The following is a 24,464-nucleotide window of genomic DNA, read 5'->3' on the forward strand; positions in this document are numbered from 1 at the left end:
TATTAAACATTGAATAATCTTTATGAATTTGTTCAATATAATGATGGCATTCTCAAACTAACCCACTTGGGGACACTATAATATAAAAATCTGCGGCACATTTGTAACACAGGATCACTCTACATTTTAACTACTGTTGTTCAATTTTGCTATTAATTTGATTATTTTGGACCAGCTAGCATAATATAAATATTAGAGACTTTTTTTCACTCTATCGGGATGTTAATGTTATAATAGTAGGATATATTTCACAACATTTTGGTGACGTGGACGACAATAGAGTATTGATGATTTGATGTACAGTATTCTGAAGGTATTTATATACATAGGCAATAATTAATTTTAATACATCACACCAGTTATTGTGTTTTTATATTATTATTCTTACATGTACTAAACTGACCTTGTGCAGGAGGAATGGGGGTCCTACAGAGGAGGAGGCAGGGAGGCGAGAGAGACGAACAGAGGGAGGGGGTGGGTAGTTTCTGAGCTCAGGGCCGAGGATTAGGTTGAGAGCAGCCCCGGTACGATGACAGCATCCAGCAAATAGCCGAACCCGCATCCGCCACATCGCCGTCACCGTCCGGCACGAGAGGACGCCGTGGATATTTCCGAGACAGAAGAATCGTTTGCTTTAAATACACTCCGCATCGCTGGTGTTTTAGGGGGACAACCCTCCCAGGCTGTCTCCTCCTTAGACCACGAGGTGAGTTTTCTCCGTATTTCCCCGTGTTATTGTCTGATGAATGGTGCGACTGGCCGTACACCGACGCGCCTGCACCTGGCACCAGTCCTGCCTTATGGGCTTTTAATTCTGACGTTAAAATGAATAATTTAACCGGTGGTCCTTTTCGCAACGCCTTCGGGCGAAATCCACGCTCCTGTTTGACGGAGGCGATGGATGGATTTAAATCCGATTAAGATTATGAAGGAAGCGACAAAAGACTGACCTTTTTTTCTTTGTTTCAACCCGTGGCTTGGCCGGCAGGACTGTGCCCGCTGATCAAAGTTAGCGTTGGACCCGTGTAATGGGAATATTGATTATTTTAAAGGGTGTTTTTTACCGCATTTATCGGCAACAGATGCGGTCGATGCGAGGTTGGTCATTTTCCACAACCCAAATAAAACATCAGGTGATAGCTTTAGTACGCGATGACAATAGCGCATATAAGGGGCGCGGTTATTTAGTATAGTATGTTGTTCCTTCGACATATTCGCCGACACATGTGTCTATGTCGGAGCAGTGGACGACCATGCGGGTGTGAGTGCGCAGTGAAATCACTGTCACTGGCTACAGATTGGAGACGAGCGGACTAAATCCTGGCGGATCAGGGGGTGCCTGGAGTCTGGCTAGTAAAACGCGCACATTCTCGTGAATGGGCGTAGGCGACGGTGCGGCCAACTTGGGACAGTCGTCTCGGCCTGCTTTTTTTTTTTTTTTTTTTTGCTCGCTCGTGTCTCGTGGCCAGCAGCACCTTCCACTCCGCGCGTGTCCGCGGCGCGCCGGCTTTGACAGGCGCAACACAACTAGACCGGAACAATGCGTTTTGCTGTTCTGGGGCCTTCATTTAATGCATGAGCGGATTCAAAATGACCACTGATGGACGCGTGCGACGCCGCGGAGTTCACAGTGCAATCGGGCATTGGGTTATTCGCCAAGCGGAGGAATGGGGGAATGAATGGGGTTTTGATCAAACGGAGCGCGGCCCACGTATCCGTGGATGCTGAGTGTTGGGTTCGTGCCCTGCCGCCGCTGCAGGCATTGTGCCATGACTCAGGGATGTATGCTACAGCATGTGATGGGAGTTGCTGCTCGGAGCTCAGTCCGCCCGAGGAGAAACAGGAGGGGCAGAACTTGCACATCAGGAAAGACTTGATGCCTGGCTGCGTTAACCTCGATCTGCCCAGCTGACTGCCCCTCTGCCCCACTTACTGCAGTCAGCCAGCCATCCTCTCCCTCTCTGCTCTCCTTTAGTGCTCTTCTGCCTCCAGGGCCCACAGCGTTGCTGGCTTATGCTGTCTTCACCCATATATTTGTTAATAAGTGAACCAATTCAATGATTACATTGGTATTATCCAGTCATTTAAATTGGAATTGATTAATAACTATATTATGGGTAATTTATCTGAGTGAGATTAATATGAGATACCAATATTATCCTCCAGAATATAAGTGAGACGTGACCTCATTGGTGTGACAGCTCCATAGTGATGGTACAGCTAACTGGCACTGGTGCCACAATGTAGGCCAGCAAACCTATTAAACATTAGAAACATGAAAAAAAGTCATATTTGAATCATCAGCTTCGACAAAACAGACTTTCTCTTCTATTCAATGATTTGAAATATTAAAATCTTGCTGGAATGACATGTGTTGTTGCAGCCATCTGGGGCTATTACGGGCCTACAGGCTGCACTCGTATAACTCCTATTTAAACGCAGGACCTTCATTGTGCAGCTTTTGAAGGATCAGTGAGTTGAAGACAATTTGCCCGGACGGCAACAGAAGAAGTGAGGGAGACAGTTTTTCCAGACTCGCAACATCCATCATCCACCAACATCCAAAGGCTTCCCCAGACATCACAGTCCTCCTCGCTCGCCCCCCTCCCTTCCGCTGCGCCTCGCTGTCTGTTGCTCTCCGGAACCATCAGACCTACTGATGCAGATCTACCGACGGAGAATACAGTGCACTGCTAATCTTCAAAAGACCAATTATTTAATAGTTCGCTGGGGAACTCGGGCCTCGCCAGGTCGCTGATGAAAGGGGAAATGAAATGAGCTGTGTGCGGCGCTAATGAAATGAGCTCACAGCCAGGAAGAACAGGTTATGTGATTGTGCCTGGAAGAGGTAACCTGACAGCAAAAATACCCAGTCAGACTTCACAAGCAGCAGATAAACACAGCTGACGGGAAGAGTGTTGCTTCTACTGTGTAATATTTCTATTTGTTACAGGGGAATAACCCATGCGAGGACCAATGACAGGAAGCTAGACTCACATACTGTATCAGGCGGGTGAACTCCACAGAGCTGGTAACAAGGCAGACAGTCAGAGTGTAAAGGTGAGGGAGCAGCTGGAGCGAGCAGGTGCAGGGCGAGTCCGGCGAGCATCAGCCGCGCGGGTCAGCGGGGCATCAGGTGACACGGAGGTGGCTGCAGAGACTGAAATGAAGCAGCAAGCAAAGGCATGCGCGCAGAGATGATGCTCACACAGGTGTCTGCTGTTCACGCCAATAGGAGGAGGCGTTTGTACTGGATTTTAGCCGTGACCTGTTAAAACACACACAAGCCAAAACTCTTTGTTCATTATGAACACAGAGTTTTGGCTTCCAGAATTTTAACTGTTTGGAAAATGTGCAGATGGTCAACACTTTTTTCCATAACTGTTGAACTACGTTCAACATCTTAAATATGATAATGTATAAATATGAATGCAACGTGTGTCAAAAATTCCAAATGAACAGTTGAGCATCTCATCTGTCTTTAATTTGTCTGCAGCCCTTTTCTCGTCTGCTTCACTTCTTGTTCCCCACGTTTACAACTTGAGCTTATGAAATCTGAAGCAGCCCAGCTGCTTCCCATAAACCTAAATCACGCTCACCTCACATCATCTCGGTAGTTACACACGCGGCGTTTTGTGCCAAGTGCGCTGCTCTGGGACTGAATGTTCGCTGAGGTCTGTGTCCAACTTTGCTGGCAGCCGCTGCGATCCCAAATGAATTGTGGAGCTTCTAAACCAACCCCTGCTGCTGCTATCCTGCAACTCGTGTGGTGCAGCTGTATCCGGTGAGGTCTGAGCGTGTGTGTGTGCGTGTGTGTGTGTGTGTGTGTGTGTGTGTACAGATTGGGAGCAAGATGTCAGTAGCAGCCGACTGGTCCGTTTTCTATCACAGGCGTTGCTTAGTGAGGGTGTGAGGTTCTGCTGGAGTCCGGTTTCCAGTGGTGTAGTGGTCACATTAAAGCCTGTGAGTGTGAGCGTCTACCATCAGGGCCCTGAGCGCTGAGCCCAGTCTTCCTCAACAAACCGGCCCACAAAGACCAGTCACATTGTCACATCCATCAGCGCTCAGGGAGGATGGTGTTTAGCAGGTCAGCTGCATGTGGCCTTCCTCCTCCCAGGCTTCCCCAGGTGCTGACCTCCCACGGTCCGGGTCCGGCCCGGCAGCGCTAACTGGCCCGTCTCCTGTCTGGTTCAGCGCCGCCCCTCGACCCCCGAGGAGCGAGCGACGCGCCTCTCTGAACTGCGTGTGCGCTCATACCAGACAGCGGGGTTGAATAACTGTCTGTTTTGTCTGAGACAGAGGCACATTGTGTGGGAACAGCAGCAACGGGGCGGGAGGGTTTCTCAGACAGAGCTTAATATTTAACATTAGTTCATAAAAGAGTTCCCGCGGAGGCCAGGACGGGGGGTGAACGGGTGAGGGCGTGACAGCGGGCGGCAGGATGCACGATTACTATTGATTGGGCCCCAGATTAGAGGCAGACTCATCACCAGCTTGGAGACACAGGCTTTACTGTCTTTGACCTGCAACTGCAAACACTGTCACATCATTAGAAAGAGGGAAAAGCCTTAAAACCGGGAGGCCCAGTGTAAAAAACGCCACAGGTCTCTTTCTCCCGATTCATTTTGTGGCCGACTATACGTCAGTGTCCGCCTTTATTTGCAGTCCGTGGCAGAAGAATGCTGCATTCAGCCGCTTCCCACTCCTTTACGTCTCACTGTAGATACTTTTGTTCGGCCTTTTCTTCTCCCGCTGCTGCGCCCTCATTCCTTTACTGCTGCCCTCTTCACCCTCTTTAAACCCCCCACCCCCCTCTCTTCACCCCTCCAATATCCTGTCCTTTCTCCCTTTTCTTTGCCCTGACCAATTCTCTTTTCTCTCCCCCTTCTCCTTTTCTCAGCCCCCCCCCCACCCCCCCCCCCCCCCCACCCCCCCCCCCCCCCCCCAACCACCCCCCACTCCTCCTCATCCCCGGACGTCTGTCCCGTGTTTCTCCTCTCCTTGTTGCCCGTGTTGGGAAAGTGGCAGGAGGAGGCGGTCGGAGGCCGAGCTAGCAGCATTAGCCCCATGCATTATTCATGCGCCCCTGCAGTCTGTGTGAGTCTAGGTCTCTGCTGGCTTTACACTGGGACACGAGGGCGGGGGGGGGGCGGGCACACGGCCTGATGGAAGAGCTGCACAGATGGAGCTATCAATTCCTTGATTTCTGCTCCTCCTGCTTAATGAAAGCCTCGGGAGAGAGTGTTTCCTCACAGATCAACATTCAAGTGCACTGAGAGTTTGTTTCTTTGGTCCAGATTAAGGATGTTTATTCAGTCGCTCTCCTAATTCCAGGCTTTTCACGACAAAGCATTCCCCGAGTGTTTTTCCTCCCAAACTGTGGGCTTCAGCCGTATCTGCCCCGATGTTCGCATGAAAGACTCGTCCTCTTTTATTATTTGCCAAGCTCTCTGCCGGCCTGCCAGCACTTCTCTCTCCACCACATCAAGATGCGCCGGCCGTCCTTGCTGCTCTTAGAGTCGGCCCAGGAAGAACTGTTAACTGAACTGGGCTGTATGAAATTTTAATTTAGAAAACCTGATGGAGATGGAGTGCCTCGGCTCCACGCCGCCATGTGCTTTGAGGCTGCAGGGGAGCAGCGAGAGTGGGGGAGAGCGAGCGGCGGGCGGGCGGGCGGGCGAGGGAAGGAGAGAGAGCGCCTTGGGGACCGGAGGAGGGGCCTCTTGGAAAACCACAATCACATAGCTGGTTTCAACTCACATCTGTTTTGCTTGACATACTTGCGTGTGCGCTCTGAAAATGTCAGCAACTGGAACACAAGTCTGAGGAAATCAACTGGAGATACGCGCCGATAAGCGCTTGGTTCTTGGCCTCGTCCTAATGACAAACTGGCCTTTGGGATCTGCAACGGTTTATGGGCTTCGACAGGCCTCCTGACAGCGCTGCTCTGCTCTGCACAGGTGGCCGCGCCGGACTGGGATTGGCCCCGATGATCACGAGGACCCCCCTCCGCCTCTTTTCAGCCAATCCTGGAGGGGCTGCGGAGCTGATGTCTCAGAGGGCGACGGGGTCCTTGTGTTCTGGCGTCCTGACGGGACACGCTACATCACGGTGAGTCACCGTCTCGCAGCTATCAGGTAGAACGTGGCACAGTCAGCCGCTTCGGTCGGGGTTCGATTGAACCTCGCTCCACCTTGGCGAGGCTCTGTATAAACCTTGATCAAGTGCTCAGGATGCGTGTGTTTATAGGAATGACTGGCTTCTGCTGATGTCTACAGTGTCACTGGATACGACCACCTGACTCTGCAAGGACAGTGAGGGTGAAGGGGGTGGGGGGGGGGGGGGGGGGGTATCCAGCATATACAGCAACAGCAGAAACAATGTCCACCAAACTAAAGGCTCTATTACCAGTGCAGGCTTTGTTATTTATAGCTGCTCGCGTCTCCGTTTTATTGCCAATAAGTGACTTGTCGGTCGGGGCTCTGTGGGGAACAGAGCAGGTATGTCAATAACGGCTCCTGGTGCAGCTGTCGCCTGTCCCCTCCCCACCGCCTCCGTCCTCGGTGCGGTTCTGCAGTAGGTGCTAAAGCGACGGCCAGGCCAGCGCCGAGCGGAGCGGAGGGGCCTCTAATCCTCTCAGAGCGCAGACCCGCGTCGAGCGTCCTCGCTGAGGAAGGCGAGTCGCCCTCGGCCTTCGCCCGATTCCAGGGGGAACCCTGCTGTTTTAGCTGCTGATCTCTTCGAACACAACAAAGACATTTAGTCATTCCTTCCAATGAATATGAATTCGCTCACACAGGTACTGGTAACAGCCTCGTGCATATATTGTGAACTGTAGGAAGGTAATTGGGCTGTAATGACGCAACCGCCCTTGTCTATTTGGGAAAGTGTGTTTTAAAATGCTGCAGGCGCGAGTGGAAGCCTGCCAGAAAACGCTCTCTGCTTCTTTTCACATCTTCACAAACGTCTTAGCTTACAGACGTTTCCTCCGTGTTTCAAGGAGCAAACGAAGCTCGCTGCGTGCCAAGTGCCAGAGCAGGGGGTAAAGATCATTAGGCTTTGGGAGCACATTCATCATCATTAGCCGTATTGATCAGCCCCGGGTCGCTGCTCTTCCTCTACCTGGCAACGCGGCCCTCGTTTCCGTCTGCCTCCTGGCAGGAGCCGACGCAGTCCTGATCGGCAGACGAAGTATATCACACTCACCGAAACGTCCATTGAATGACATGTTCAAAAACACACTGGTTTCAATAAAGGAAAGAAAGAAGCACATGTATAACAGAGCTTTAATATGTTGAGCATATTTGCAGACTGTCCAGGAATCAGCCTCTACAAGCCCAGTGCCAGGTTATTGATTGGCTGACAGGAACAGAACACAGTTTAGAGTCTCTGGATCTGGTCGCGTTCAGTTCTGACTGACTTTGCCTCCCTGCGGTTCTCTGAGCCGTCCATCCATCCTTCACTGCGTCCCCACTACTTGCACCTTCAAACAGAAGCGTAAGCAGAAAGCCAAGTGCTGAGACGCGTGCAGCAGTTTTACTCTGAACTCTCGGTGAGTTCTGTTTTTGTGTGCGATGCTGCAGATGTTGTTTAGGCAAATGTGTGTCACATGTGTTGCTGCTCACTCGGGCTAAACTCCACCCCTGCCTTTTTCTCTCTCGGCCGTTCCTCCTCTTTGTTTGCATGTCCGATTGTTCATCGCATCCAAGGCGAGCTACATGCTCTGCATACTAAAACAGAGCAGATGAGCAGCAGATTCATTCCCAGCAGTGTGTAGCATTTCCCCTCGCTCTGAAACAGCCAATCTCTTCTCTGCGTTTCATTTTCTTTCCTCGTGTCTCATATCCTTGGTTTTTTTTGGTCTTTATAGATAAATGGAGGAGAAGGAGCGATGTAGGAGCAGGTCTCCAGCTCGGAGGGCCAGTCGGGTGCAGCAGGTGGTGGGAACAATAATACGACGCACCCGGGAGTCGCTCAGCAGGTACGAAATTAAAAGACTCCACCTTCAGACTTCAAGATATTGTATATAAAGGCTAAAAATAGGATGGTGGTTTCTCCACTGAAGTGTGCACCTGCTCTAGTTGAATGTATAAAAAGGAAAAGTCACCGCATCCCTCGCTACAACCACACGCTGAAAAGCACAACACGTAGCTGACTGCATAATCACAACGTGACTGTCCCTCTGTTTCTCACCCAAACACACCCATAGAACCACAAATATGTTTCAAGAGCCCCTTCCTTTTGTCTGCAAAGTGTTTCTCAGAGAAGCAGACGGCTCAGTAAACTCCCTGTCAGACACTTGTGAAAGACATCCTAACACGGGGCAGCAGGCGTCAGCTGGATGTCAGTGATCAATTGAAATGTAGATATTATACTTTAGTAAAGCCTAAAATGAGATGGACAAGATGATTCAATAAAATCAACAGTCTCCCCGTCCCTTCAGCTAACCTGTCCCCCTGTTTCACCTCCTCAGAGAGCGGTTGCTAGGCGATGGGAGGTCGCAGCGCTCCAACAGTCTGTCCAATCAGAACTTCCAGGCCAAGCTGACGCTGCAGATCACCAGGGACCCGGTCCTTGACAGAAGCACTGGACACGGCTTCACCCTCACCACGAACGCACCCCTGCTGGTCAGGGACATCGCCACAGGTACAGTACGTGGGCCGCGACGTGCCCTCTGACTCCAACTCCAACCGTCCACTCTGAATACAAAACCTCAGACAGCCTTTTGAAATCAGGCGAACCGACCCAAGTTTCCCCATAATAACTGTATCAAACTAAAATTGGTCCACACTCGTGCCCGTGCCCACGCACTCCCACGTACGCTGACTCTCTCCTGGCATCCAAACTGCAAGGCTCGCTGCCAGGAAGGCAGCAGAAACCGCACAGCCACCTGCTCAGCCCTCCTAAATTCAATCACTCCTCATTTGATAGACTTTGATAGAGGGATTAGGAGAGAGAAGGAGATGCTGACGCGTTAGTTTTATATATCTCCTGTAAAATAAGCCGATAAATACCCAGAGGAGTGTCCCACTCTTAATTGCTATCTGCTGCCAAAAGAAGAGAGAGCGATAAAGCGTTGACGACAAATAACAAGATTGAAGTGATAGAAAAGATGCCAGCAGGAAACAGACAAAGACCAAAGTGCAAATATGGTCATAGAGCGCATGAAAGCATGTGGTGTGTGACGCCTTTGGGTGTAGGAGTAGTCTGTGAGAATGGGAATGTGAAAGTGGTGCATGAGGAAGAAAAAGAAGGAAGGGAGGAAACTGGAAAAACCGCAAAGATCAGGATATTGGCAGCTCAACAAGCTCGGCAGTTCTGGCCAGAGAGGGAGAATATGTGCAAATGTAACTGTTGTGTGTCTGTGTGTGTGTAAAAAGTTGCAGAGCAGCGTTGCCTGTTGTCAGTGGGTCAGGAATCAGGGACAGATGGGGCTTTGCCAGGCAGACTGGGCTATGCATTTATGCCCTGTGTGTGTGTGTGTGTGTGTGTGTGTGTGTGTGTGTGTGTGTGTGTGTGTGTGTGTGTGTGTGTGTGTGTGTGTGTGTGTGTGTGTGTGTATTAGAGGGAGCTGAAACTGCTGTGCCTCCGTTGTGCTCTCTTGCCTGAAGACAAATGAGTATAAATAACAGGAGAACGCAGAGCGTAGCTGAGCTGCATGAGCCCCAGAATAACTGTAACCCCTCACGTCCTGGCGCCTGGCGAGCTCCGCGGAGCGCTGTCGAGTCAGCCGTACTGACTAACCATGTGTCATCCTGTGTGCGTGTCCCTCTATCTGTGTGTATCGCTTCCTTCATCTGAGCTGAAAACACGAGCCCACGTGTGCAGCTGAGTTTCTGTTTTAAGCAACTGCGCACTCTCTTCATTGTGCGTGTGTGTGTGTGTGTGTGTGTGTGTAGGGAGTCCTGCAGATGGGATACTGTTCCCAGGAGACCAGGTGCTGCAGATTAATGATATAGTGCTGGAGGATTTGGATGCAGAGCAAGTGGAAAACGTCTTGAGGTGAGAAGAGCTGCATGTCTGTCTTTTATCTCTGTAATGTAAGGAATTTTAAATAAGTCTGTAAGATGCTAAACCAGTTCAGCATTTGTATCACTGCACCATCAGGGTGCCTGACTCATCTGGTGACTAAATACTCAGTGATGTTGAGTCATGTGGGAGGGTGACTTAGCAAGCTGAGGTCAAAGGTCAGAGGAGAAAATGAATGACAGCTGGACAGAGAAGCTAAATGTCTGTCTCATGTGCGTACGTGCGCTGTCCTCCACACAGGGATTTGGAGGATTGCATCAATGTGACCATCCTGCGACACATGACAGTAAGTACAAAAAACACAGATAACAGCACACATTCACAAAGAGCAGTCACAGCATCCTTTGTTCAGAATCGTCTCCTTATGTGTGTCCAACCATGTGACTGTAAAGCAGCCGCCTCCAGACTGTGACACGTTAGTGTGTGTGTGTGTGTGTGTGTGTGTGTGCGTGCGTGCGTGTGTGTGTGTGGAACCTTCCATTCCAGCTGCAGCAGGCTGTGTGGCTCTTACTCTGTTGTCCTGCCTTCACATCTCGTGTCTGTCTGTGTCTGTGTGCTGTAGAATCCCAAGTCATCGATTATGTCAGCGGAGAAGAGAGCTCGTCTGAGGAGTAATCCAGTTAAAGTGCGCTTTGCAGAGGAGGTGGTGGTCAACGGGCACACTCAGGTGGGGAACTCTGGGTCCTGAGACGATTCATTTCGAGATCATTCACCCTTTTGTTCAGTCTTTATTTCGACCCTTTTTTCTAAGTTGTCAAGCCCCATTTTGTCTCTTCTCACTTGTTACTGATTCTTCTCCACCAGGGAAACTCTCTTCTCTTCCTGCCCAACGTCCTAAAAGTCTATTTAGAGAACGGACAGACCAAGGCCTTCAAGTTTGACAACAGCACCACTGTCAAGGTAAAGACAGTAGATCCACCCACAGTTTGCCCGTACGAACAGCCTGATATGACAGATTAAAATGTCAGATCTTGAAAAGCTTAATTACTGTTCTGATCACATTCATTAAACTCCAGCAGAAGATGGATGACTAAATGATCCATCTTGTCTTGGGAGGCGACCATATCAAACTAGCTTTCTCTGTGGAGGCCAATAAGAAAAACAACCACAATATAATGAATACACACATATCAGCAATATTAACAAACCACATTTACACTTATATTATGGACTAATAAAAAGTGTCGCATAAGCATTTTGGGACAAAACTAATTGTGAGAAACATCCTAAAAACAAGTGGGTGTTTTTCTCATCATCAAACCACAAGTTATGGTGTGATTACCCAGAGGGTGACGGAGCGTGGGCCGACTGGAGCTGTTGTAGGTGTTCTTGATTGTGGAATAATACGAAACAATTAATAATCAGGCTGTGTCTGGAGGAGGGAGTTATGAAACTCTGCAGAGAAGAGCAGTGTCAGAGCAGCAGTTTGAGACTGAGAGATGTTGTTTATGAAATCATCACAATAGGAGAGCGATGACCCACCACCAGCAGCCCCGTGTCCGTTGCTCTAATGTGTTTATACGTAAGCGCATCACTACTGCTGGTGTTTGTATTTCCTGCTGAAGGGAAAGCGAGAGTGGGAATCAGATCTGACCATCTGCCACCAGCAGACTGGGATGAAACGTGTTTGTGTAAGAGATCTGAACTGTTGGCTTTTATCGTTCCAGGACATTGTTCTGACTCTAAAGGATAAACTGTCCATCCGGGCCATCGAGTACTTTGCTCTGGTGCTAGAGCAGCAGTACAGCATCACCAAGTTGCTGCTGCTGCATGAGGACGAGCTCATACAGAAGGTGAAGGAAACAAGGTTCTTGTTGTTTTGGGTTCGTTTTGAAAACTTGCATTTGATATCTTTTCTTTGGCTTCCTCAGGTGGTGCAGAAAAAAGATTCCCACGACTACAGGTGTCTGTTCAGGGTGTGTTTCATCCCGAGGGACACTACGGACCTGCTGCAGGACGACCCCACAGCCTTTGAGTATCTATTTTTACAGGTGAGAGGTGCTAACATTCGCATGGAAAGCACTAGTTTGCGTTATTGTTCGTCTTTGTCAATCTAAAGAACATCAGCATCAATCAGAGGTTGGAAAATCCGTAATATCACTTTAAAAGTGTCCTAGATAATAATATTTTGCAGCCGCCTCATCTTGTGAGTTGACAGGAACCTTTTCATGTGCTGCATTGACATGTTTGCTGTAAGCTCGGCGTTGGCGCTACATCTCCGTCCCTGGAAGCCACAGGCTGTCTTCACATATTTTTAGTGCACAGTAAAGCACTGCAAGCACCACTTATGTCACATTGATTTATTGCCTTTGCCTCATGTGTTTGTTTGTGCCATATAAACGGCAGGTTGGGTGTCCCAGTGTTGGTTTACCGACAAAGACGCTCGTGAGCTGTGTGTTTTGCATTGTGCTGCCACATGTGTGTTACTAAAGCAACTCTCTGCAAAAGTCTGTTACTGTCTGTGCACGTGTTCATGTTCTGCCTGTGTGCGTCTCTCAGAGTGTTGGGGACGTGCTGCAGGAACGCTTCGCCGTGGAGATGAAGTGCAACACGGCGCTGCGCCTGGCAGCGCTGCACATGCACGAGAGGCTGGATAGCTGTGGACAGACCAGGGCCTCTGTGAAGAGTATTACGTGAGTCATATGTGCTGGTGTTGATTGTTTTGGGGTTAGGGGTGACGCCTGTGCTAATGCTGCAATCATCGTAATGTGTCTGTGATCACGTGGTGCCTAATCTTTTGACATGACAGGGAACCTATGTACCTGGTGCCTGTGTGCATTCGTTCTCTATTTGTCTTATTGCAGGAGATACAAAGTTCCCAGTTTTTGTTTTGCATTTAAAAGTGGAACCTCATCAAAGACTGACATGTTTGTTTTTTACCTTGGATTAAAATAATGGGAACAATGTAGTTATAATTAAATGTCCCTTCGGGTAAAACATAGTGGTTTAGTAACATCTAGTGGCAGTTGTGGGAAACACCACAGCCAATCACTTTAATAGGACAACATTTAGTATATGTGTTACAGTTACACATGTTTCTACCTTTTAACTAACTCACTGATGTTGTAAGAGGAAAGTTCTAGTAGGCAAAAGCAAAATGTTTTAGCCCAAAATGTATATTTATATATGAACTGTGTGATGCATCACAAAGCAGCTTGTGAAGCTAGAAATTGTCTTGGTTTATGGTAAAGAAAAAACACGAGGAACTGAACGTCAAGCATTCAGGCGTCTTCCTTACGTGCTGTTCTCTTTGCGTGCGGCGCTGACAGGAAGGAGTTCGGCCTGGACAGCTTCATATCTCCCACGCTGCTGAGCAACATGAGGGAGAAGGACCTGAGGAAAGCCATCAACTACCACCTCAAGAAGATCCAGTCGTTGCTAGAGCCTCGCCAGAAGGTAGTTACAGACTGATGGATGAGCGCAGGGTGCTTAGAGGCATTAAGAGACGGATGGTGACAGTTGAGTTAGTTTATGTGGAGCGATAACATGCTGGCACACAGACTGATGGCTAGTGGGGGTGGGGGCTTAGGGCATGACATGAAAGTCAGTGGCTCAACCATAGCGTTTACACAGAGTTCTTCATTTCTTCCCCTGTTCCCCGTGTAGGTGATTTCTGCTAATCAGGCTCGGTTGGCCTACCTCACTCAGCTGGGAGAGCTGATTTCCTACGGGGGCCGCTCGTATACAGCCACCATGATGGTAAGTGTTACGTCCATTCGGCATTCAACCAACAACCAATTCAGATGAGCAATTGCCATCGGTCTTACGCTCATCTGCGTTCAGCTTCAAGACAGGGAGGTGCTGGTCAGTCTGCTGGTCGGAGCGAAGTACGGGATAAGCCAGGTCATCAACCACAAGCTCAACGTGATTTCTACGCTGGTTGAGTTCAGCAGCATCAGTCGAGTGGAGCTGCTCTCGGAGTCGGACAAAGTCAGCCTGCTGCGCATCTCACTGCACGACATGAAGGTACGGAGGACTGGGGATGAATGTACAATGCATGGAAAACGGGGCCACTGGCTCTATTATTCATAAACATGTACGCGCTGATACAGTGGCACACGCTAAAAATGGACATTCCTGCAACACACCACATAAGCACCGACGCTCATCCATGAGTAAATATAGGTCAAGCATTTCTCCTCAAATACAAACAATACACAGCCTGAGGGGAGTGTGTGGTAGCTAAATAAAGAGAACGCATTGGACTGAGAAGGTGACTCTCTCTCCCTCTTTCTCCCACTCCATTGCCTTTTCTCCCTTACCCTTTGGCTTTAATCATGACCACTTTACCTTTTCTTCCGCAATGTCCCCCCCCTCCCCTCACAGCCGTTTGCCTTACTGATGGACTCTCTGGCAGCCAAAGACTTAGGTTGTCTGCTGGGGGGCTACTGCAAACTCCTGGTGGATCCCAGTGTCAGTGTCTTCCGCTTGGGGCGCCCCAAAGTGAGGGTGCACCGGATCCCTGCTGAAGAAGGTGTGTGTGGGAAGTTCGCCGTAATAGAGGGCGTGTGCTATGAATCCCTATCAAGTGAGCAAAAACTGTTTCACTTAAAAATTACTTTTGTGGCTTTGGCCTTTTGATAGACATTTTTACATCACATGTTGATGTATGTCACCAGCCAGTACGGGTACGGATAAAAAAGAGTCACAATATACAATCAAAATATTCTACCTTTATCTCCTTCTACCGATTTACTAACAAACAGTTTTGCGATGCTTCTCTGGTGTTTGTGTATTTGGTGTTCTTAGGTTATGTGTCTCGCTGCTGTAGTGACTCAGACGACTCAACAGATGAGGACGACCCGATGGATTCTCAAAACTACAAGCGCCCGGATCCTGCCAGTCAGGACTGGGAGGAAAGGAGGCGAGAGGAGGAAGAAAAGAGGAGGGAGGAAGAAAGGAAAGAGAGGGAGGAGCACAAGGGCAAACAGGAAGTGAAGATAATAGTGACAAGTGAAGGTAAGGAAAATGAAGGCGAAGAGGAAGGAGCAACGGGAAGTGGCCTGCGAAAGTTTAGTGTTATGGATGAGGAAATGAACCTGGAGACCAGCTGGTACCACACGGACCCACGGGTCACTAGCAGCTTCTCGAGCTTGTCCAGCGGCTCCTTGAGTGCCGCGCTGGAGGAGAGCAGTGCTGCAGCTAAACCCACATCTCGTCTGGACGCACGGCGGGGTCAGTGCGCGGGTGAGGATCTCCCCAGCCTGGACGTCCACCACCCCTACCTCCTGGAGCCAAAATGCCACCAAGGGCCACTGCGACCCACCAACCTCAATTACCGCAGCAACGACAACTCCTGCCTCTGCTTTGCTGAGCTCTCCAAGGCTGATTTTCTTCCCAGCCCCCCCGAGGCTACCAGTGAGGACGATGATGATGATGACGAGGAGGAGAATGAAGAGCAAGGGCTTGAGAAACTAAGACGAATTTCTAAAATTCCTAGTTCAAGAGATTTAAGGATGATTGACAGCATGCCCTTTCAAAGATCACCCATTAAGCGAAAGAAGAAGACTCCTCCCAAGGTCCCACTAAGAACAAGTTCAATTCCAGGGCACAAAGCAGGACATGCAGAACATCGCTTCTCCAAGGATGAAGACTGTCTATTTCTGACTCCTTCACCCAACCCTAAACCAGCCCTTTTGGTCAAAGAGACAGCCTCAGAGTCCGAAGATGAGTTTTTTGACGCTCAGGACAGATTTACTCCACCAGTTCCTGATCTGTCAGGTCTGTTAACATGTTTAGTTGTTTGTGGTAGCAACACAAGACTTCTGTCTATCCTCTGACTCTATTTAATTTTCTCTATTCTCTCTCACAGACGCTGAACTGGCTGACCGGCGAAACGCTAACCGCTTGAGTGGAACCTGGAATGGCCTTCCAGCTGTGCCAGCGAGGGAGCCATCGTCTCCTCTGACCACTAAGGCCCAGTCCGGCAAAGTTAAGAAAGAAGTGGAGACTTCCAAAAGTTCCACAAACCAACAATCCAGTCCATCAAAGCCATTACAGAGACCTGCAGTTAAGGTCAAGCCACCACTGGCACCTAAACCGCAGCTGCCCCCCAAACCTCAGATCATTCCTCCTAAGTCTCCCCAACATGGGCGCTCATATGTCCACTGCAATGGAGATGCCTCCGGACGTCTGTCTTCTGAACTCCTGGAAATGGAGCCAGACACCATGGAGTTCAAGTCTGTCACATTTGGGGCAGGTGGACTGCCTCTGTCATCACCCCTGATCACAGCCGTGCGGTGCAACAGGCAAACAACGCCCGTCATAACACCACAAACTGAGGAGAGGGCACATGAGAATGGAGCACATGTTTCCAAAGACAAAAAATACATTCCCGATGAAAAGGGAAGCCCCAAAGTTGAAGGGAAAAGCAGTGGGGCTGCCTCACATGCAAAAAAGCCACTGAACCTATCTCTATCTAATTCAGGTACGAAGTTAGCCATCCCCCCGCCGGTGCCAAGCAAACCTACTTCGCCCACCAATCTCCACCCGTTATCACTCCCTGCTAGCTCGCCGGTATCCCCCACTGATTCAGGCAAAGGGATCTTCAATGAGAGTCCACCGAATGGGCTACATTCGTGGAGCAGTCGTAACGGCAGCGTGCAGTCAGGAACCCGGAGGGTCTCCCTTAGCCACGAGAGCTTGTCACCCAAAAATACAGAAGCATCCGTTACCCTCACCACGTCCCTCACTTCAACTAACTCTAAAGGTATTGAAAGCAGAGAACCTGGAAGATCTGGGTCAGGGTCTGACCTTCGGACCAGCTCCTCCAGTCTGGGAGGCAGACTTCCAGCTTCTGCTCTCAGAGGGAAGATTCAGGCCCTGCCTTGGTACATGACCCGTTCCCAAGAGATTCTGGGAACTCTAGACTATCCGTCCACTAGTTCCATCAACGGGGACACATCGGGATTCGGCTCCGGTTTGTCTGTAGCAAGTGGTTTATCAGACTTAAACAAAACTCCTGTCAAGGAAAAAGAGGCAGTTGAGAAAAGCAACATTTTAGAAGATGGGGCTGAGGTGGTCATAGCCACAATCAAAGAGGCCCAGGAAGTGACCTCACAGATGAAAAAGGCCAATGGGGCAAATGGTTCACACCCTAACCTGAACTTTAGAGACCATGGCACGTTCAGTGGCAGCGTGTCGTCGGAGCAGCCTCAGTCTCGGCCACATTCAGCAGTGGGATTGGGTGGAGTGTCCAACATGCAAATCGGGGGTGACTCACCAATCTCCTCAGCCGCTGACACTACACCACCACAGCAGCACCGGGAATCTTGCGGGTGCCGCACTGTTTATGCCAATTGTTTTAGTGGCGACACGGAGGATGGCGTTAGCTTTGACGAGGAACTGACCGTTTACGAGTTCTCGCGCCGCACACGTCCCAAACCCGCTCGCCCTGCGCCCGTCGCTTCTCCTACAACACCCTCTCCAAATCCCAATATCCTCTCACTGCTGAGAGACAATCCTCGTCCCCTCTCAATCTTCTCTACTGCTTCATCCGAGCTAAGTCCATTATGTTCACATCCGGTTTCCCCTTCAACCACCCTCGGTGGTCCTCTCCGTTCCCTTACCAACAAGAATTATGGTGGACTGAAGGGAGGTTTTGCCTCCCTGCGTCAAGATATAGATCAGCTTTTACTAGTTTTAGAGAGGGGAGCACTAGATCAACCACAGCAAATGTTATATTATGAGTCCAAGCAGGATGGTAGAGGTATAAAAGTGGAGCCTGACCTGAATCACAATGGGACTGATGGAAGTTGTGCACCAACACCAAGCCCTAATTGTACTGGGACGAGCACTACCCTGATGACAGAGGCTGAAAGAAGTCTTCTCCAGGCGGAGGCTCGGCGCCTGGCATCTGGCTGTCAGCGAGCCACACGTGTGGGGTGGGCTCCCGACGAAGCTCTGCGTTCTTTATCCAACAGCTTCAGCGCACTGGTTCAGTTATCAGCCGCTTGCCTGAGAACCAACCCCTGCCCCGGCTGTGACAGCTGCCATGATGTGAGCGTGGTGCACAGGGTTCAGGACGATGAAAGCCAGGAAGCCATGGACAAGCTGAAGGAGATAGTGAGTCTGTACCGGGAGTTTGTAGGAGCTGTTGAGACAGCTGGAACTGGAGCTGGGCATGGGGGCAAGACTGTGGGTCTCGCGGGATCTGGGCAGGGTCAGGGGGAGAGCGACGGCGTGAGGCTACTGGCCAAGCGCTGTACTGTCCTCATCTCCTCGGTATTCGCACTCACGCAGCTCTTCCGGACACCCGCACTAGACACCTCGGACACACCTGGACACGTACCTCTCAACTTCTGATCTGTGAACCTTTGTCCAGTAATAAACCACTGACTCTGAAGTAGTTACAAGTGAAAACAGCACAGAGCGAGCTGGTGTGTTTCCCCTGTGTACAGTAAGTGCCATGCACACCACAGCACACGAACATGAACCCACATCACTCACCCACATGGAAAACACAAAGGGAGGACACTCTTCTTGAACGCATATGGACTATGCATTTGTACATATGAATTTTATAATTATCTTACAATTGTCTTATTTTATGATACAATATGTGTATGTATGTAAGGATGAATTACCCATGTATGTATTTATGTATTTATTTTTACAATATTTTGCACACCGTCTGATGTGCAGGTCTCTGGTGGAAAACTACGGATGTCACTGGATTTTTTTTCCTCTCTTTGAGGCAGTATTATGTTACTTTTCGCTGCTTTAAATATTTCTCCACTCCACAAGGTGTAATCTGTAAATTGTCATTTTGATAAGTTTCTTACGGAGAACATTACAGAAAATATACTCTGCTTTCAATACACTTGGTAACACAGTAACTGAGTAACTGATTTGTTTTACGTGTGCAGCGACTGCACCATTACAGTCACATTTAAACTGGACACTAGTACCATTTCAAAGCAGGGAGAGCACTGTAGACTGTTACAGATTGCACCTTTTTACGGGACACATAACCTTGTGTAAAGTGTTTTTCTATCCCTTCCTGGGTCCTGACAGACTCTTGAGTGAATGCTTCATGGAAATACTCCCATTACCCAAACATATGCAGTATTAGAACATCCAGTATTCATCCAAAGAACACTACATATATATTTTCTGGGAATGTGTGGGCGGGGCCCCGGGAAGTAAAACAGAGGACCTTATTTATGTACTTCAAAACCTTTTTGACTAGGCACAAGAGCGACTGTTAAACTCTGACCAGATGTAGCAAATATCCAAAGTCTTAAAACACTGAGCCACAACTGTTCCCCACTATGGTTTTAGTTTTAAACACACCACTTTATCAATAACTGACTGACTGACAAACTGACTGACTGCTGTATGCTGGGGTCAGAACTGTAGATATACATTTAAATCTCTGTGTCCTGTTCTGTCTCAACCTTGGTTTATGGCTATGCAAATATATCCCCTCGTCCCCCACATGCTGTGTTCTTGTTTTTGTGCTCACATTAAATACCAATACCTGCATTATGTTTCTCTAATTCCAGTGGGTGCGTTCTTTCTTCGGAATGTTGGCTTCTGTCTTTTTTAACAAAACCTATTCTGCATCATGGATTGCAACATACTGCAGAGTTGCATGGCATTAGCATTTGTCAATATTCTGGCTCCTGTCTATACTAATGTCTGTGAATTGTCAGTAAAATGATTACATTGCTCGATCAGTTAGCTGATGTACAGTGGTCACAAGTCATTATGTCCATATCACATGAAACCAGCTCATTTGACAGGATTTGCTTGAGCCACCTGTGACAATGGTAAGGTAATTAAGTCAAATCAGTCCGCACAATCTTATACAAAATCCATGAGGGGATTAAGATGAAATAGGAACTGCTCAAGTGTTCATAGCTGGTGAGATTATAGTGAGATAATAAATAAACAGGTTCAAGACTGTGCTGAAAACCTAGGGCAGGTCTAATTTCAGCTGACATTAAGGTAAAGACCATTAGTAGTGTCCATCGTAGCACTGACATCAAGACATGTTGTATGTCTCAGGAGCATCTTCCATCCCACAGGCCCAGACAGTGAAGAGTGCCTGTGTCATCTCTTTGTTTTTTTCTGTTTGGTACGTTTGTATCAGCAGCATCTCATATCCATGAGGGCGCTGTGTTTCCACTTAAGCATCACTTCTTTGTACCCACATTCAATGAAGTTGATGTACCAAGAAATGTGTTGTTTGGGAATAAATTACACACTGACAACGAAAGTGCTGAATGTCTGAGTATTTAAGCGTTATCGTATTGTGTTGACTGGATTATATTGTTTTATAGTAAAAATGTAATCAGCCAGGTGGCGCATATGCATAGGTCGTAATGAATGAGACAGATGAGACTTGACCAGAGAGAACTGTCACAAAGACACAGACGCCATTTTCATGTTATGCACATATATATATTGTAAATGTAAACCGACAATTTATCCTCAAAAACATTCAAGAGCAGATGACTATTTTTGGACTGATTACAATATTTCATTTTTATAAAAATGTTGATACTTGTGCTTCAAGGAAAGTGGTAGACCTTAAAAAGAGCTCAAGAAACAGTAGATTCAAGATAATCAAAATGAAAAGAAGTGAAAAAATAGGCCAAGTGAACTATTTACATGGCAGCTTGAGCTTTTTGTGCCACTGAACATTACCCTCTGCCCGTCTTCTCTCAGCCTCTCTGAGGGTCCTAGCAGCATGCCTTTCCTCTTTGGGCTGTCGTACCCAGCGAGTGCTGCTGTGCGGTGACTGCATCTACTCAAGCTTGAAATCTGAGCCCATTATGTCAACAGATGTTACAAAGAGGAGAGCAAGCATGAAAGGAGGAATTATAAAACTTGCAAGCAAAGGGAGTAAAATGTATTTATCAAGTAATATTGAGTTTGTAAACGTAAAAAAAATGCAGCAAAAACAAATATTCAAATTAGTATTTTCATTGGTCTTATATCACATGGCTTTTCTGGAGGTGCAAAAAACAAACAAATTGGCAGATCTCAATCGTCAGACAATATCTTCCCTATCAGTAACCTTTTAGAAAATAAACCATGAGTTTGACAAATCATTTCGTGTAAATTTTTTTTGTGAAAGCGTACCTGGATTAAAACAACCAGCCTTTGTCTGCCAGACAGTATTTCTAAGAACATGTCCAATCACACAGTACATGTACCCGTCCTTAGCATTAAGTACAATCAAACGGCCACATCACGTTCACCTTGAAGATGATTAATGGGCATTTCTGAATTCAAATTGTGGCAGATTCTTGCTTCAAGTTTAAAGTGATCTTGGTCAAACAGGTTGTCTATAGGACGCCATAGCACATAGAATGAAACAATTGTCTTACAAGACAGTTTATTTAGTTAAGTAACCTGATATTGTGGGAAAAAAATATTATTTTGCTCCACAATATGTTGTAGTTAAAGCAAACAAGGGCAGCTGAATTGGACCCCGGCACAAGTGTTGTATAGGCTCAGGCATGTGTACTGTTTTTAATAATCAGTAAATAATCACAATGGCAGGTGGGTATCTCACACAGACTTTTGGCCCCCCATCAGAAGTGCAACTTTCCAATTTCTTTCTTGCAGAAGACCTTTCTCTCTGAACAAACTGGCTCTATTACTCCATACAAGCATTACCATTTAAATACTTTGTAGATTCATGTTTTGTATTTCTATTCACTCCATTCTCTCAAATGAGCTTCAGGAGCAGCTCATAGGTGGCATTAATGATTCCCCAGGACAGCAGTGAGCGATGGTAGTTCAGGTGGGCTCCTCTGAAGAGCATGGTCAAGCGTCCACCCCTCTCCCTCCACACTGTGAGCAGCACTTCACTGCAAGGCCGAAAGGCTCCCCCAACCTGAGACTGGGCCCGGGATTTTACCACATTTAATGGGTAGAACATAATGCCAAGACCTGCACCCAACAACCCTCCACAGACAAAATCATTAACCAAATGACCTCCTCGGCTAGAGGCTTCTGGTAGCTGCTCCTTAATAGGCCCTCTGAGCCCAAAGAAGAGCACATTGCTAGGGCCATTACGGAGAAGTATGGGCATAAGTCCACGGTAGCACTCCTTGACACCATATTCAGTCACAAGAGTTCGGAAGGTGTGGGCTGTGTTGTTGAAGCGCCCATGGTGGCGATGGTCTTGTAGTAGAGTTTGTACGCGTTCAAAGGGTGTGAGGAAGGCCTCTGCAGTTCCTGCCATTGCTGCAGCAAAACTGCGAGTCACCAGCTCAGGCACACCATTGTTACCAACCTGGTCAAGTAAGACTCTAGAGAAGTCCTCATATAGACCAAACATAATAGCCACTGTAGTGGTCTTCTGGAGTAGTGGAGGCAGCAGACCCCGGTAAAGATTCCTAAGCCCATCACTCTGGAGCTGCCGCACAGCCTCAGTGGCCAACACACCGTGTAACTGCTGTCGAAACAGCACCTTCTGGATGGGAAAAGTCACCACGATGTTAGTAAAAGCTGCAACTGAGCCACAGACATAGTGCTTCCCTTGGGGGCTTAGCCAGGCAGTCGAAGCTCCAACAGGCCGAAGGGAGCGGCTGCCTTTAGTCAGAGCAGCCTGGGGCTGAGGCGTCCGGGCTGACTCAGAGTCCATGGTGCTAACAGCCATTAGAGGCTTGGTCCACCACAGCCCACTCCTCCAGCATCAGATCAGCACCGACTTTTCTGTAAGAAAAAAAAAATGTGTATGAGAAAAAGAAATTATCAATACTTAATTGCCTAGGATTCCTCATGTTTAATAATAAAACAATAACTTGTATGGCAATAGATACGAAAAAAAAACTAAAAAAAAAACTATACACACACACACACACACACACACACACACACACACACACACACACACACACACACACACACACACACACACACACACATATATATATATATGAAATTGCAGCTCATAACAATGTTGTCTTTCTAACTTATTATAAATCCAGCGTGGCCCAGTTGGCTGCTGATAAACATTATTTCACAACTTTGATAACTGATAAGTGTCCGAGTCATGAAGGCGAGTGCAAAAGTACAAATGGGGGTGGCAGTTGGTCTTTTGCCAAAGTGTGGACAATACGCCTGTTACAAATGAAATGAGCTGTTCATTTCCCCCTTTCTAGATAATGAAACACAAAGTAAATGCTTGTTAATACGTTTAGAACATGAGGCAACTGGCTGCTAAATTTAGAGCAGGCAGAAGATGTGGTGTCAAAGCTGTAAGGTCGTTAGGTCACAATGCAACTAAATATCACTGCAAAAAGCCTTACATAGTTGTGTCAGGATGACACAGCAGACAGCCGCATGGCTTCCAACGTGTGGAATCTTGTTGCCCCATATTTTACAGCAAGATAAGAATCTGTGCAGCGGGGTGTGTACACACAAACACAATGAAGTGAGAGTGTGCAGAGACGCAGCCTATAGGTACCTTAGGAAAGTGCACAAAAAGTGTAAATAGTGGCTGGGCGTGGAAATAACCCATAATGAAATATGTGTGGGTCTAGTTAAGATATACACAAGAAATAAACGACAAGACACCAAGCCTAAGATAATGCGATTATGATGTTTTTACAACTATTGTCGATTCAATGGGCAATGCGCTTTGAACGTGCACTTTCATTGGAGCTTGCAGGCTCATCGTGTCACGCCTGTTTGTGCTACTAGTCCGGTGCTGATTGATCCAGACACAAAGCCTTAATCTTGGGCTAACGTCCTGGCTTACGCGCTCGCGAAGCCGCGAACTTTGTCAGTTAGTAGATCAATTGCTAATATCAACCAATCACCCACAGGCTAGAGAATTTAACCCAAGAGCTTCACATACATATTATCTTATATTGGTTAGCCAACTTAGCTAGATTGGCCCCAGACAGCTTTAAGATTTATGCCTAACGCTGCGGTAAATCAAAGACACATCGTCAGACACAATTACTGCAGGCTACAAGACAACACTTTACCTAGCATGCTAAATAGGTAGCATGCTCAGAGTCACGGTTAACTAATCGCTAGGTTGAAGACCCCGTTGATAGCGGCTCAATGTCAACAGACAAAGGCGCGTCTAAAAGCGAAGTCAGCACGACTTCCGTATTTTTTTGTCTTGTATTTACCTGCAGTGTACAATTGCTGCTATCCTGCTCCCTGTCAGGGTGGATACAGTTTTGCAGGACCACAACTGTAGGTCGTGTCTATAGCAGGTGACAACAGCGATGCATTTTTGGCGCCTGCGCGCTACCATAAGTCTCATAGTGTAAGGATTTGCCTTCAGCTAATTTTTCTGTTTAATTCTTTTAATCGTTTAAAATTAACCTATTGCATTGTACGAGTTGAATTCGTTTAGATTGGTAATTAGTATTTTTATATGCACATGAGACGTTTAGGTTTTTAACGGACGAATCTTGTTGTTGTATAAATAACCCATCATGCACTTCGTTCAAACT

General features: G+C 47.8%; 2 protein-coding genes across 4 annotated transcripts; one reads left to right on the top strand and one right to left on the bottom strand.

Annotated features, from left to right (window-relative positions):
- The first annotated feature begins 447 nt into the window (after positions 1-447).
- frmpd1b (FERM and PDZ domain containing 1b) lies at positions 448-20,251 on the top strand. Of its 2 annotated transcripts, none has more exons than XM_029165793.3 (17): positions 448-706; positions 5,961-6,111; positions 7,871-7,981; positions 8,474-8,646; positions 9,900-10,002; positions 10,270-10,315; positions 10,592-10,696; positions 10,834-10,929; positions 11,697-11,822; positions 11,901-12,020; positions 12,529-12,662; positions 13,299-13,425; positions 13,636-13,728; positions 13,813-13,995; positions 14,356-14,557; positions 14,779-15,750; positions 15,842-20,251. In XM_029165793.3, the coding sequence occupies exons 3-17, from the start codon at positions 7,875-7,877 to the stop codon at positions 18,331-18,333; spliced, it is 5,079 nt and encodes a 1,692-aa protein (XP_029021626.1). In that variant the 5' UTR covers positions 448-706; positions 5,961-6,111; positions 7,871-7,874; the 3' UTR covers positions 18,334-20,251. The 2 variants fall into 2 exon arrangements, with proteins under 2 accessions (XP_029021626.1, XP_029021628.1); XM_029165795.3 differs by having other exon boundaries at positions 14,356-14,503.
- A 694-nt stretch (positions 20,252-20,945) lies between these two features.
- slc25a51b (solute carrier family 25 member 51b) lies at positions 20,946-24,437 on the bottom strand. Of its 2 annotated transcripts, XM_029165804.3 has the most exons (3): positions 24,135-24,437; positions 23,301-23,458; positions 20,946-22,704 (listed from the first exon to the last, which is right to left on the bottom strand). In XM_029165804.3, exon 3 carries the CDS (start codon positions 22,646-22,648, stop codon positions 21,713-21,715), a length of 936 nt encoding a protein of 311 aa, XP_029021637.1. In that variant the 5' UTR covers positions 22,649-22,704; positions 23,301-23,458; positions 24,135-24,437; the 3' UTR covers positions 20,946-21,712. The 2 variants fall into 2 exon arrangements, with proteins under 2 accessions (XP_029021637.1, XP_029021636.1); XM_029165803.3 differs by lacking the exon at positions 23,301-23,458 and having other exon boundaries at positions 24,135-24,436.
- Between the last annotated feature and the right edge of the window lie 27 nt (positions 24,438-24,464).

Source organism: Betta splendens, chromosome 10 (genome assembly GCF_900634795.4).
Source record: "Betta splendens chromosome 10, fBetSpl5.4, whole genome shotgun sequence".
NCBI lineage: Eukaryota > Metazoa > Chordata > Actinopteri > Anabantiformes > Osphronemidae > Betta > Betta splendens.

Bases quoted from the DNA above. Each gene is read 5' to 3' on its own strand.
- frmpd1b (XM_029165793.3), top strand. From the start codon at position 7,875: ATGGAGGAGAAGGAGCGATGTAGGAGCAGGTCTCCAGCTCGGAGGGCC. The intron at 10,316-10,591 runs GTAAGTACAAAA...TGTGTGCTGTAG, and splicing joins CCATCCTGCGACACATGACA to AATCCCAAGTCATCGATTAT. The intron at 10,930-11,696 runs GTAAAGACAGTA...TTATCGTTCCAG, and splicing joins ACAACAGCACCACTGTCAAG to GACATTGTTCTGACTCTAAA.
- slc25a51b (XM_029165804.3), bottom strand. From the start codon at position 22,648: ATGGCTGTTAGCACCATGGACTCTGAGTCAGCCCGGACGCCTCAGCCC.